Source organism: Anguilla anguilla, chromosome 8, assembly GCF_013347855.1.
Source record: "Anguilla anguilla isolate fAngAng1 chromosome 8, fAngAng1.pri, whole genome shotgun sequence".
Lineage (NCBI taxonomy): Eukaryota > Metazoa > Chordata > Actinopteri > Anguilliformes > Anguillidae > Anguilla > Anguilla anguilla.
In genome coordinates this window covers 16463493-16478642 of record NC_049208.1, presented here as the reverse complement: position 1 = coordinate 16478642, position 15150 = coordinate 16463493, and the positions used below count along the sequence as shown (strand labels likewise).

Here is a 15150-nt window from a genome sequence, read left to right as displayed (position 1 = left end):
CAATTCCCCCTCCCCCCAGTGTGCTATTTGTACAAACTGTCAGGCTTGTGGAGCACCTTTACCCAACTGTACTGAACTGAATGTTCAGTAGCTGAAGTAGACATGATATATATGCATGTGCAGTCACATACCAGAGGGTGTGGGGTTTAAATTATGGTTGCAGGTGATAAGTGCTGAACTGGCGAACAAGACACAATGGAATTCAGCTTTACTCGGCTTCCCATTGAGAAGTGGAGAAACAAATTCTAATTTTTAAATGAAGATTTACACCCCCAAAAAAATCCCACACAGGCAGAAAAATGTTTTTTTTTTTTTCCACATAATTTAATAGCGACACTAGTTTCAGCGACACAAATGGACCACTAAGGCTGCTTGGAGCTGGCTTTTAATTGAGAAATATCAGACAAAAAGAAAACAGAAGTACAGATTTAAAATGGAATGCCTCAGAGGTGTTTATTACACCAATGCAGAAGAGACAAAAATAAACATTTTTTAAAATGCTAAAGCAAAAGACTGTACTGTATACTGTCACACAGTGTTACAAGGATATGGCTCTCACAGAAGAGTAGGGTCCACATACATCACCAATCCTAGGAAGAGGACACATGATTGGTTAGGAACATTAACGAAGGGCATGGTGAGTAAATTATCCAAACCTCCCCAACCCCGTTGCTGGACGGATCTTTCTCTCTCCGAGGCTGTGCGCGGACATCTTGTCTCGACCACCGTGATCGGTGCACCTCTCTGTCTTTACTGTTCCACGACGGTCTTCTGGGCAGAGTAAAGATGACCAATGGACACCTGGAGGGCAGAGACAGCGACACCGCGTGTGAAATGGAGGGCAGCAGCTCGCAGATTGCAGTGGGCTTTGGTCTCAAAAGCAGCAAAGCTTCATGTTCTGGAAGCTGAATGTGAGCTTGCCTGGGCCCGCCCTGTTGACACCTGGAGTCGGGTTCATGATGTAGAACCTACACATTTATGGCCGACAGAACAAATCCCGTAATCAGCATTATTTACGGGATCTGCATGTGACATTACAGATAAGATAGCTGTCAGTGTTCTGAGCCACTGATGTAATTATCTTGGAGTTGCCAGTACGTATGACAGTATTCATGTTGCCTTTTTTAGTGTGACAGCCCACTAATGCACAAAAGGGTCAATGTTCAATCTACCAATGTATCATGACGGTGTCAATGTTTGATCATTAACACATTTACAATCAGGTTATCATGCTCCACTTCACAATGGCCAGTCCAAAGGAAATCAAAAGACTAGGGAGACTTGGACCGATATCAGAAATACTAGTGAAAACCGGTCCCTTACTCCTGAACGCCTTTTTAGATTGGCAGGCAGGGAGGGCTGATCACTTTGTTGCTCTACATCCAGTGACACCAGGCACGTCGTTCTCCGCCCCCGTTTATTAACAAGCTTGGGCATTCTGAGAAAACACGGCAGCGGCCACCAGACTTCAAAGGCATTTCCCAGAATCCCCGGTGACTCGCTGAAAAGCAGCCATCTTTCGGTGTGCGACCCCTCGGTGTAGATAATTACTCCCTCATCTCCCCGCCGTTAGCGTCAGTTCATTAGTTCTGCAATTAAAATGCCAATATCACTGGCCTTCGCTACTACAGTATAAGCAGGGGGGAATGTCCCCTTGTTCTTGCTTCCCACGAGATGGATGACACAAAAGGAGATGCGTAGTCAGAATGGTTTTATTGATGGATGTGTTTGCCACAGCCCCAATGGCAGGACTCACACCAATAGCAGCTAGCGACTGACTGGCAGTGTAGTACAATGGGTATAAGAGCTGGTCTTGCAGGTTCGATTCCCAGGTAGGACGCTGTCGTTGTACCCTCAAGCAAGGTGCTTAACCTGAAATACTTAAGTAAAATATCCAGCTGTATAAATGTGTACCATGTACCGCTCTGCTTAAGAATTCTTCTTACTACTGACAGGACTGTGAAACAGCAGGCCGTCCCAAGGGGATATAACACAGCTAGACTTCGGAAACAAAGTGTTACGTGACCTGATAAACACCCCATGTTGCTGTGGTTACAGCATGTTGCTGTGGGTCCCCCTGGCAGCAGCCATCCCATGCTACAAGTCATATGCTTGGATTTTACTGTTTCGCGTTTACCCTCATAACTGTGTGACAATGGAGCGAGAGCCTCCATTGAAATTCCAAGAGACGTAATACAAAGGCGACCTTCATACTATATAACTTATCAGAAGTGGAAAAGCTGAATGTGTCAAAGCAGGCAGTGGTGGGGTTGCTTAGTCAGACAGTAGGCCTATATTTCCCATTAAAATACTTGACATACAATTCTGCGATTGACAGATACAATGCTTTAGTGTGCCTGTCAATCTCTACACTTTAGTTCTGTGTACAGCAGCAGGTGTTCTCTGACTAATGAGCACACTGAATTTAAATACCCCTAGTGTCCTTCTGGCATCTGAGCCAGATATTAAATATATTCGCCCACTGCATTTTTTTTCTCAGACAACACAGGTCCCAAATGTTTTTAGGAAGGCATTTATGCCTTTGTGGCTGGTACCAGAATTTGAAGTTTAGGTGGTGAGAAATGTCTCGTTTTACTTTGGAATACACTGAAACTTTTACACTGCAGTTAGGCAGTCTCACCCATGCACTGTTGACTGGGCTAGTATACGTTACTGAGAAGCTCCGCGACTGACACGGGGTTCAGAGAGACAGCGCCAGCCTACAGGTAACCATGGCGGCTACGCCCACTTATCCCTGTTTGAGTTAGCGTCAGGCCCTCCAGCACCCTTTTGATTGCCGCCTCGCTCCAGAAGCGCTTCCTGATGTGTTCTCCTGCGTTTGGCAGGGCCGCGGTGGCCGCAGGCCGTCTGATGAACTCACCCGACCCCAGGAAGCGGCGCAGTTCTGATTTTACCAGCACACTGAATCATAAACGTGATAAAATCTCTGTACACAGAGGCTTGAAGAAACACGAATGGCTTCTCCCCCTGGTGCTTTACACAGACTGCTTTGGAGCAACACTACAGCTAATATGGTGTTGTGTGTTTGAAACCCAGTCAGTGTATTGTTACAGTTTATATATATATATATTTTTTTAAAATCAAACACACGAACACACGTTGACAACACTGTCTAAGAAAGCTCCTTTTGTAAAACTACACAAGAAGTTTCACTGCGTGGCCTGAGTAAATTAGAGGAACATGTTCTCAAAGCAATTAAGAGTGCTAAGATAGGCATCTGCTTACATTTGATATGTGGCCATTTCAACACCAAAGAGGGGGATGAAGAACTATGAAAGAGAGATGGAACTGGGCTAAAGAGGAAGGCCTGCTGCTGTCTGTAGATGGACCCGTTTATGTCTAGAGGTGGCAGCTCGACAAAGATGGACGTTAGATGGACATTAAAATGGACACTAAGGCCGCCTGTCAGGGCCTCGGTGTCCGGCTGTCTCAGCTGGAGTGCGGGGATGCTTCTCGTGTCATCGCGGTGAGGCATAGGCCCTTCAGGCACATTCTTCACTGTCCACGCCTGCCTGAACACCTCCGCTGCCGGGAACAAGCGAATGAGATGAATTAGGCTATGGTGGCCCGTTGCTGACTGGTTGCTTTGTGCGAGTGATTGATGGGTAAATGATAATACTTGATTGGTCACTGGGTCACAGAGGTGGACAGGGCAGAGTGTGTGTCACATGAAGGTTAAGTGCCCATTTTGAAAGAAGCAAACTGTATGCACTGCACATCGACAGCATGGAAAATTGCACTGTCTGGCCCAATGTTCCGTTACCAAGGGTGGCTCCAAGCAGCATTGATTGGGAGAATCTATGTTTGCCGCTTGCTAATTTTTAATGTAGTTAGCTAGCAAGGACACCCAGCCTGGGAATACTCCTTCAGTGTCAGACAGATAGCCGCTGCAAATTAATGAAGCCGCTTCAGAAGTAATTGTTAGATCCTAGACGAGCCAGCGATACAACCTTTGCAACAGTAGAGGGATGTAAGGGATATACCTCTACTCAAGTGCAACCTTAGCAAATGTATTGCTCATCTTAAGCAATATCTTCCAGTATGTACAACAGTTATTTAGCAAACTAAAAACTATCCCTGGATTTAGGCTTATGTTTCCAGAAGAAAACCAAAAAATTCAGTTTGCCCTCAGCCAGCACAGCAGGAAGTATAAGTTTCTAGCACTTGAGTCCTTATTATCTGCAGGATCATTTCAACAGGATAATCTTTGTCTTCTCTGATTCAGCTGGTTTCCATAACAACACCCCTCCCCTCCCCCCTCCAAAAAAAACCTCCAAATTCAAAGATCCCCCCCCCGTCACATACCCACTCTGTAATTTTTTGTCATGGCCCCATTTCAAGAAGTGTTGTCTTGTCATGTAGAAACAACGTGGATTGCACAACATTTCCTGATGTAATGCTGCAGCTAATACATTACCAGTGAAATGCTAGACACACACGTAAATGCTCCCTGACTAAACAATGCAGTGTTCAGTTTATGAGAATGTGATTCATGTTACCGTGCAGCGATGTGTCTGATCACTCTTTTATTATACATTGTTGGTATGCAGTATACACGGAAAGCTGTGATTAAGGTCAAGGGACTGAAGGTTTAGCTGAATAAATTACATTTGTAAATACTGCAGTGTGCAGACATGGCATTCATTTATATGCAGCTACATTTATACTGCACTTGACATTTTCAATATAAGGACAGGATTTATGTGTCTTTATGATCACTTTTCTCTGATAATATGCCATCTACAAAATTAGTGGATACCTTTTCAATTCAATAAGCTTGCTCAGGAAAACTTTTAAAAATGTGAAACTATCACTGAAGCACATTTCGGTGAGGAAATGCAAGGGAAAGAATTGTAAAACTAGTGAATTACTGTATAGTTATTTTGGCTGGGCCAGTTATAGATGATGTATGACAATATACTGGAGCTGTAATTGAAGTTCCACTGTGCTCTGCCTGCATCCAGCTCTGCCTGTGTGACCTTGGGTGTCCCCTCGACTGGCGCCCTATCCTGCAGTGTGGCAGCCCCCCTCCCCCCCCCCCCCCGCCCGTTTGCTTTGGGTGCCAGCCTCCAGAGCCATAGCTCCTGTTTCACTGCAGTAGGCACCTGTGCCCCCCCGCCCCACACACACACACACACAGCTGTGCCAAAAGGCATCGCTCACCACCTGCAGCCTCAACCACAGAAACGGCTCAAGGGTCAGCTTAAACCCAGCTCCAGCGGAAACGTATCCAATTACCTCACAGCGGAGGACCCATAATTTCATCATTATATTTCAGACATACGCACAAACTCTCGTCCGGGCAAAGCTCTTGACCTGCAAACGGCTGGCAGGCAAGTTGCCAAATGAGGAAATGGAGAATCATCCCTCGCAAGAACCAGCCTTCCGCAACCAGCTCTTCCCAGCAGCAAGGGGCAGGTTTGGCACAGGCGTGGGCGGGAGCAGTTCCTAATTCTTCAGCCTTAACCAACAGAAACCAGGTCACTGTGCCTTGTGCCCGGGGGCGCTCAAATTAATTGCAAATAAAGGTTAAACGGAGACGTGCTGGAGTGTGCTGCTCCTAGTTTGGCACGTTAGGCTGGAATCTGCGCTCCACACGTCACCACAGCGATATGTGCGGCATTTGGTTTGAGGACTCATCGGTCTTTCACAAGTGGCACAGTCATCCCTTGCAGACATGCTTGGACTTGGTTCCCTCTCTCTCCTGTCCACCGCACCTGCAGTGGCTCCTGCGCGCCCACTAAATGATGCGCGCGATGCCCGCTGCGCTGCCAACACGACGGCGTCTCGTCTCTTTTCGCGGGCGCATTAATATTTCATACGCGCCTCGGCTCACGAACGCCGCAGCGAAGTGGTGCCAGCTCCCCGCCGCGAGAGTCCTGCCATGCCACCGCTTGCCACCGGATGGTGCCCAAGGCACACTCATTTCAGAGCCGTCGCGTCGAAGCGGACGCTGGACGTTTTTCGGCTGAGAGACTCCCGAGGCTGGATCAGAATGGGGCCGTAATTGAGTGGGGTTTGCACAAAAAAGCTCAGCCTGACTTTCCAGCACGGAGGTTATTTTGGCTGCAGATTACTGCCAGTCAGCCATTAGGAACTGCTCCACACTCTGCCGGAGATTGGAGACTGAATGGCTTTCCCCTTGCCGAGTTAAAAAGTCTGCTAACAGTTTCAGAGTGATTCCAGAGAGTATCCCCGTACCCCTGGGATTAGGCTGTCAGCAGCTTCTCAGTATTTCGAAAGCAAACCGAGCGCATATCAACTTCACACCCAGCAATTTGTTTCTGCTCTGACGAAATGTGGAAATAACGCAATTCGTTGAAACACCTGGCCCCCCTAATCTTTTGCAATCTAATCATCCGAGGAGCCTAGACTAGAAAAGAAGGTGCAAAAAAAGTATTTTCAGCAGCACTGGCTTTTTTGGAAGGTGGGCATTTTATGCCTTGCCAGTTCAACTGAGGAGTAGTTAAGACACGCTGTCATGTTACCAGAGATGGCACTATCCCCTTGTGTCTTCACAGGACGTAGGTAGCATCTATATTTACGCTCCCAGCAGGTGGCCAGGCAGATGTTTTGGCAGCATCCATGAGAGCTGGCGGCAGCCGGCTGAGAGCCGGAAGGTTCCGTGCCGGCACGACGTTCCAGAACGGCGACACATCACAACGGAAAACTTCTGAGGGCCAGCGGCCACCTCCCCCGGCCCTGTGTCAGGGTGCTCAGCAGCGGTGGCAGTACGGGGCGTTCGGGCTTGAATGGATGCCCTTTCGATGACGGGGTGTTCCAGACGCTCGGGCAGGCTCGCCGCCGCTTCGCTCCGCATTTTGGCCAGTGCAGAATCAGCCCAAGCTGGCAGGAAAGAGAACAGCTTGCAGCGAGGAGATGGTCAATTTGATCATCCTCCGGGAAGACTGCCCACTTGGAGAGTCGCAATGAAAACGATGATACAGAATGTATTATTTATGAGAAAGGTGCGAAATGCATGGAAATGTTCATATGCTGTGGTCCATGCATCACGACTACAAAAAAAAAAAAAAAACAGCCAGCAGAAAGAGTAATGGAAAGGCTGTTTCTGCACCACAACCATACACCATCATAATGTGCACCTCAAAACGCATCCACGTCAAACCGGTGAGAAAGGAAAGATGGACACGTAGTGGAAATTCAGTGCATCGCCAGGTTAGTTAGTGCGAGTATTGACTGAAAAAAATACCTTGGACAGCGGTGCAGTGTACTGGTTAGTGAACTGTGCTTGTTCTTCAATGATTATGGTACTTAAGGGTTCCATTCCCAGCTCGGGTGCTGCTCTTGTACCCTTGAGCGGGATTCTTAACCAGACTTGCTTCAGTAAAACATCCAGCTGTGTTCATGGATTTGCACGTAAAGATGTAAGCTGCGTATGTGGCTCGAGATAACAGTGTCTCCTAGATTCTGAAATCACTTGTATTACATCGTTACATCCTCAAAGAAAGGCAGCAAAGACAGACACGCTGTCTGGCTCTCCCATAGCTCTTCTGTAGAGCTTCCCTGGCTGAGTGTGGAGAGCCCCTCCTTGGCATCCCTCTGCAATGATACAGCAAAAGAGACACAGGACCCAGGACAGAGAAGGAAGAAAAGCACCACTACAAATAGCCTGAGCCTGAACTCCTCCTTCCCCAAAATCAGAGGGAGAGGAAGAGCCCGCAAGCAAAGAGCAAGCAAGAGAAGGGAGCGTGGAGCGTGGGTGTTTGTGTGCACGCGTGCGTGCGTACATGTGTGGCAATAATGCAACCGTTTGCATTCCAACCACTACCGTGCCAATGGGCACAGGGTGTGCCAAAAAATGGCAGCGTGATCGTGATTGTGGGCGGAGGATCAAACAATTGAGTTTGTGGGTGGAGGCCCAACCTGATAGTCACATGTAGTCAAGTGAGACTTCATCATCCTTATTAGGGAAATTTATTCGGCTGCAATTTTTGTTCCTTAACACACAGTCACAATACTATATATAGACAACCCAATTCCTCCAACTGTGTTTGTGAGCACAGAAAGCAACCTGCTCTTTAAATGCGTCATTTGAATTCTGCTGCAACAGGCGTGGCACTGAATATTTGGCAGCTTTGCTCTCAGTTTTAAGTGTCCTCACCATGCTGTCATAGGTCCTCTGTCACACACGTACACATACACCCACACTCACACACACACACACACACAGCGGGATGACGCGTCTGTATAATGGCACTGCTTCTGTGATCACACTGCGTTTGAAATGGGATACAAATACAACGACTGGAAGGACTAGATCCAGGTCGCAGCCATGGCGTCATTGGTCAGGTCATCCAGGGCCAGACCGCTGAACCGCTGACCCATCTGTGGTTTCCCATTTTATAGTAGGAGCAAGTTGGCATCTCTTTAAACATTCAGCTCAGCCTTGTGCGGATTCAGCCACAAGGAGATGAATCTGCTCATTCCTTAATTTTACGCCAAGTCCGATCTCATCATCTGTCAGAGTGACAGAATGGGTGCAGGCACAGATTCCTGCTAGATACGGGAGAATAATCCACACAGTGAATCTCATACTTTATTTAGGGAAGCTTGTGTTGTGGGAGTGCCTTGAGGAGAGCCCCTCCTCCCCCTCACAACAGCGCTCTTTCAGAGTTTCTTCCGTTCTACCAGGAGATCCCACTCCCACAGACACCACCCACGCAACACTGCAGCCAAATCCCAGCATCCACACTTGAAGTTAGGCAAGACCCAGTCCTTGCACTACAGACAGACACATGCAATGTGAAGGGGCTAAAGGTGCAGAGACCAGCATTAGAGCCAAGTCATTCACCCTCAGATAACTTCTGTGTCAGCTCCCCACAACCTCAAAAACAGAAAAAAAACTGAATTACTCCGAAGCATCCACCCATGTTCTGCCCTTTAATGAACTATTTAAGGCAGAGCAACTATGGAGGACCGAAAGCACATGGCTTTGGCCTGGCTGGTGTGTGTTGCTGTAGCAACAGGCACAGCACAGCTGAGAGGAGGGGTTCTGTTGGTGTCAAACGCAAAGCTGCAGGAGCATTCTCTCCCCTGTTGACTGTTCATGGCCAAGCGCCATTAAACCTTGGAAGTGCCCCTCGAGCTTTGCTTGTTCTTGCCGGAGCAGGTGCATCACCTCCGTAAAGTACCTCTACAGGAAGGCTCAGAAAACACCCCTGCAAAAAAGAAAACTGAGCACCGCAGATGAGAAGGCGGGACCCCTGGGTTCTGGGGATGGAAGCTTCACTCGATTTAAAATGAGCCATTTGGTTCCTTCTGCTGTTTTTCGCCCCATAAACTGCAAACAGACAGCACAGATGTTACGCCTCTGATCTTCCACTTTTTCTCTTAGCTGTATCCTCCAGCAAGCTTTCAGAGCACTTACTGTGAAGGTGGCAATCGGGAACATTGCACACCAGGCCTATACTTTCAACACTACAGGGGAACTATTACACCACCGATAGCTCCCTGTGACAAGCTGCTGTAGGTATTTCAGCACTGCTCCTACTCTGGGATATCAACTAAACCTTGTAATAATATGCGCTGCCTCGCTTATTTTATGTTCAAACTTGTTTCACAGGAATTATGCTCATTTATTATGCAGTACATGAAGCAGCGGAAGGTACCGAGACCAGTATTGCAGTACTGGCACAGAGACAGATTCAGTCATTGGGCACAGAAATTGATGGCTGCCCTCCCTTGCCTCCCTGGAGTTTAAACTGAGTTGGGCCATCTACGCTCATTTCTAAGCAGTGAATGAAACTTTACTCCCTCTGACATTAGGCAGTAAGAGCTACCTGGCACCTGAAATGGTTCTTTTTTAAAACCCAGCCTTCCAGTAAAATCTCTGCTGGAAGGAAATTAAACTGAGTTCCCACAGGCTGGTTTGAACGGCCATCTAATGATGCCCAGGAAAGAACAAAATGGCACAAAGGCTAAGAAATGAAGGGAACAGAGACAATACACAAGTTAGGCTGCAGCCAACTCCTCCTGTTTCAGATTTATACTCCCTTTCTCTCTTTCTGCCCTTCTCCTACACCCTCTCTCTCTCTCTCTCTACACACACACCACAATCCAACACCAGGAACTCGTGCCAGCCCTTTCTCCTTGCAAATCTGTAGGACAACGCTTCTACACACTAATCAGCAACTGGAGACTCCCACAGCATCTGGTCTCGGGGAAAGGGGGGTATCAAACTGCCTGACGAGAGCGCCAGGTGAACCCCAGCCCTGTCCGTCACGGTGCAGGGGGGCCGCTCTGGTTACATCTGTAATCTTTAGCGACGCGGCTCCTGTGTAAAGCAATGCCCTTGAAAAGATGCGGGGGGCAGCCTCCGCTCCGCTCCTGTTGCATTGGGACCCTCTCGGGCTTTTTTGGATCCTTCCTGCGCCCCCCGGTCTCCCCTCCTCCAGGCTCCACGCTGACTCCCTCTCGCAGCTGGCAGGGCCTTTGGCAGCAGAGAGCTGAGCAGGGGGAGTTCAGTTACCCCCTCTGTTGTCATATGGACCAATCAATGTGCGGTACTGCCAAATGCGTGACCTAGCCAATGAGTGTAAAAAACCCCCACAAAAAAACGACTTCATAATGACACAGTTCCCTCATAACCGCCACACAAGCCTGCCAACATCTAATATTTCTGAAACCTTGATCTATCCCTGAGTGAAAGCAAATTAAAAGTCAGTTTATCATCTTACAGCAGGTGATGAAAGTTCATACTGAAGACAGATAAGCAAGGTGTGAACCTCAGAACTTTTTTAATACTTATGCATACTTGGGGGCGGTGATTTCGTCTGAGGTGAAGCCAGGAGTGCATTTATACCTCATACTTTTCTTTCTAATTACTTTTTTATGTAAAACATAACTCAACATCACCCATGTGATATATTTCCTAGCTCTGTTTGCATAGGTTAGAAAGAACAGAGGTAATCAATGGCAAGAAACTATGAAAATGACACATTTAAGAAAATAAGAATATTTCTTGCCAACTGAGGTTGTTTTTCTCGCCTTTTTTGATTGTTCCATTTATCGTGAAATTGAGTATCAAGCCAACTCTCACCACCCAAGTCTCCAAATAAATAAGATCTGAGATGAAACATAGCACACATCTTTGCAACACTGTGCCTGTTGATTTAATCTTAGAGGCAGTTCTGCAATTTGTATGAGCTCCTGCTTCGGTTTGGAAATTCCCAAGAGCAAAAAACATTAATTTTGATTACCAGAAACTGTTTGATTTTGTACATTAATATGGAATTTAATTTAGAATGTATAAGCACTTTCTGATAAAATATAGTATACTGCAGGATATAGTAACAGTAACAAACTGTGTTCACACACAATCTTGTGATAATATTTTACAGATTTGTAAAAGTCGTTCTCAGACACGGACAGACTTTGAGTGAAAAGTTTTGTGCAGTGTCTCTGCACTTCTACATGTTTAGAAACTCCCCAGGTAATGTTGTTATTGCTGCAAGCCATTTGATAGCGACATTCCAGATTCCAGAGACCATGATAATAAATGGAACAAGCTCCGGACGAATACAGCATGAGCCTAATTCACATGTTGAGATTACATCACATTTACCGATACGATAGGTTGCATTTATATGGCACATTCGACAATCGAAGGGAGTTTACACTGAAATGAAGGGAATCACCAGAGTCACCAACTCAGATGATACACAGCAGCCATTTTGTTTTCCCCGAATGGGTAGCAAGCAGCAGCTGACGTGCTGTACAGTGCATGCCTTATTCACCAGAATACAAAATGGCCTCAAGCACAGGTGTCAGAATCCAGTCCTGGAGGGCTACAGTGTCTGCAAACACCTGAGTGTGGTACTTCTAAAGAGTTTCACAGGTGGTGTGTCTGAGCAGGCGGGCATTCACACTTAAAGAGGAACAAGCTTGTTCACAAGACCTTGGTGTTCTCTGCCACATGTATTTTTAACGCAGAGCGCGCGCGAGTGCCAGTGGGGACCATACGCCATCTTTACAGAGCAAACCCGCCCTTCACCGAAGTCCCATTGGATGGCGGTCTTCCCTGGAGGTGCGAAACGCTTTCCTTTAGACGCCATCAATGTTTAAGGCGCCACTGTGCTTTTCAAAGCCGTGGGATATGACGAGAATGTGCCGTAGTAGACGAGAGCAGGAGAGACGTGTACATTACCATGAATGGGGGACGGAAGAAACTCAGTAAACTGAAATGTATGAAGCAGATGGAAGAATCACAGCACTGTGATCCCTTTATATTTCACTATATATTTCAATGGATGTCCTGCAGGGGGGAAAAAACGATTGAGTTACACCTAGTCTCCACTTCACCTGGCCTGGGTCATTTGTTTCTGTTTATCTTCAGACTGATCAGACTCGAGACGTCTTTCTTTAGGGTCAGATGGTCATGCAAATCAGCAAATCCATGTAACAGCTGACCCCCTCATCACCTTCAGACTGCATTGTGCTCTGAGAGAGGACACAAAGACCACAGAAGAAGTTGGTGTCGTACCGTTAACACGTTAATTTTCTTGTCACCTGGAACAAGGAACTGTATAACTCTATCCACCCCACCCCACCGCACCCCCCCCCCCCCCGCCCGCCCCGTTGCGCATTTGGATTCCTGTGGTGTGTTCTGCTGTGCAGATGGAATGCTGGACCTCAGTGTGACTTTGAGAGATGGCCTTGTGCAGGTCCAAATAAGCGAGGCAGACCTGTCACCCTTCCATCTGGGACCGTGAGCTGGAGCAGACTGCAGGTTTCCTGTGGAACCCTGCTTACACAGCAAAACCAACATGGCTCCCAGCCTCATCTGCCATTCTCAAAGGCGAACAGCAGCTCCTGCACCTGCATTATGTGCTGTCCTGCATTTCTTATGAGCTGAACAAACCCCAGATGAGCAGAATCCCTGGATTAGGTGTCAGTGGTGAAGTTACTAAGTCCGCTAATTCATGACACAAGCAGCACAGAAGAAAACCCTAAGATGAATGTGACAGAAATCCACATAAAAGAAGATAACTATGTTAATATGTTTAACTTTTATGTTCATACTGTGATGTTGTTATTATAGAACTTCATGCAAGTGTTAACATGTATCATACCCAAAGGACATAATCACAAGGCCCCCTTTCAATTCCAATGAAAATGTAGTCTAGTTTAAATGTTAAATTTCACCCAGTGTTACGTATTCATACAACATATTTCCTCCATTGTAGTGTTTTCCAAATTAAGCACTGGGGTAAGAAACTAACATTTACTTGCAAAATCCCCCAAAGTTAAGGAGAAAGTCAGTTTCCGCTATAATGAATAGGAGGCTCACATGTTTTAAATGGTGCTTCTTTTCATCTCACAAACCTGATTAAAGAAGCGATAATGAAAGACGTGTGTATTTATAGCCCACTGTAGCCTCGTGAGAGCAAAAAATAAATCCAGTAGAGAAGTCACTGGATCCATTCATTTTCCCGAACAAAGACATTATGTTTCACTGCGTGCCTGCACACACACTTAAATCACTCCCCGTTCTGTTACAGATGAAGAACCGGCATATTAAAAGCAGTCCCCTGAGGAGCACTGTAACAGATACATCACATACAAGCTAGACATATATGAATATTTACTGCAGTCAGAAATAAGTGCTATTAAAAAAACCCTATTCGTATACCCATAAAAGGCAACCCCTTCTCAGACACGTTTCAAAACAACCCAATTACCATATGGCTGCATACCGAACATGCAGCTGGAGACTAGCCACTAAAATGTTTATCTTTCTTTAATATGGACCATGTCACTTCGCTAAACCTTTACTGCAGAATTTTTCATCCGACAGTGAGGGAGGTTTGGATCAGTAATAAATGTGTAAATATGACAGGAGCACATATTTACCAATGTGGATTTTGGCCCAACTCTGAGGTGATCAATCTCCCTGCCTGGGCCAGACCCCAACCCAACCCAGCCCCACCCCTACCCACACCGACTCCACCCCTCCTCTGACTTTGCCACAAGTTGAACCGTAACGCGCCAATCACGTGGCTTCCCTGTGGGACGTCACACGCGCGAGGACTCTTTGGTGACAGATCCACAGCTCTGTGTTGCCTCAGATTAATATTTCATCAGAGATGGCTCTCTAATTGAAGGCGGCGCAGTCGACACCCCGTGGCAGGGGGAGCGTATGGGGTCCCCGAAGGACTGCAGAAGCGCCAACGTGGCTCTGATCTGTCGCTCCTCTCTGTCGCGCAAGACAAGCCAAAGCACAAGCAGCCCAGATCTCTTCAGATCTTCCTCATTTGTGTTCCTCACCCTCCCTCTGCAGACAAAGAACTGTCACTGCACGCTGCCCATGGGAACGAAGGCTATTTGGGATAATAAAGTCCTTCTTAAGAGTAGACCAGCCAGAATGCTCCAGTGGATCAATAGTCTTAGAGGCCAGCGGAGGACACTTCTCCCAGTGAGAGAGAAAAACCTCCTTCTGACAGGGAGATCTGCACTGCTGTTGATCGCGTAGACACACCACTAATCATTCTGGGAATCCCCAAACCTGTTCCATCATGCCGTCTGTCACATGGTTTACCTCAGCATCCTTAGGATCCAGGTCTCCATGGCGCTTACTGTCTGTACGTACCGAGCTCTCACATTGGTGATTACTGTATGATATAACGGATCATGCCCATGCTGAGGACTGTGTGTTCAAACGGTGGGTTTCCATAGTGATGGCCACGTGTCTCCACCATGCTTGCAGTTTGATGGGCATTGATGTAATCGGTGGTAGCTGCGTGTGGGGGAAAACAGCATAGTCTATATGATGATGGCCACCTGAAATATGGCACTTTGCCACTGTGTTGCTATGCCTTAGAACAGTAGCTCTCATGTTGATGGAAATGACCAGGAATTGACCAGGGGCACAATCAGGCCTCCTACTGTACTCTCTGGGCTGCCGCTTACCCATGGTGAAAATACTTCTCAGATCTACCATTAGCAATGCATACCAGTTAAAACGTAGCAAGATTTATGGCTTTATTTTTCTCTGTTTGTGGGTTTCTGAGTCAACCCTTCTGAGTCACTGGGAGGCAGCACCAACAAGCTTGGCCAGAATAACCCAGCAAGGACAACAGATTTCATATGGCAGAGACAAGAAAACTCACT

At 47.0% G+C, this 15150-nt stretch overlaps 1 protein-coding gene across 1 annotated transcript in view; it reads right to left on the bottom strand.

The window, feature by feature from the left end:
* Positions 1-319: 319 nt before the first annotated feature.
* LOC118233674 (LYR motif-containing protein 4-like) overlaps positions 320-15150 on the bottom strand; it is a 29053-nt gene continuing 14222 nt past the window's right edge. Inside the window, exon 3 of the mRNA XM_035429508.1 lies at positions 320-801. Within this exon, the coding sequence (XP_035285399.1) occupies positions 751-801 (51 nt within the window). The 3' untranslated portion in view covers positions 320-750. The remainder of the gene's footprint in view (positions 802-15150) is intronic.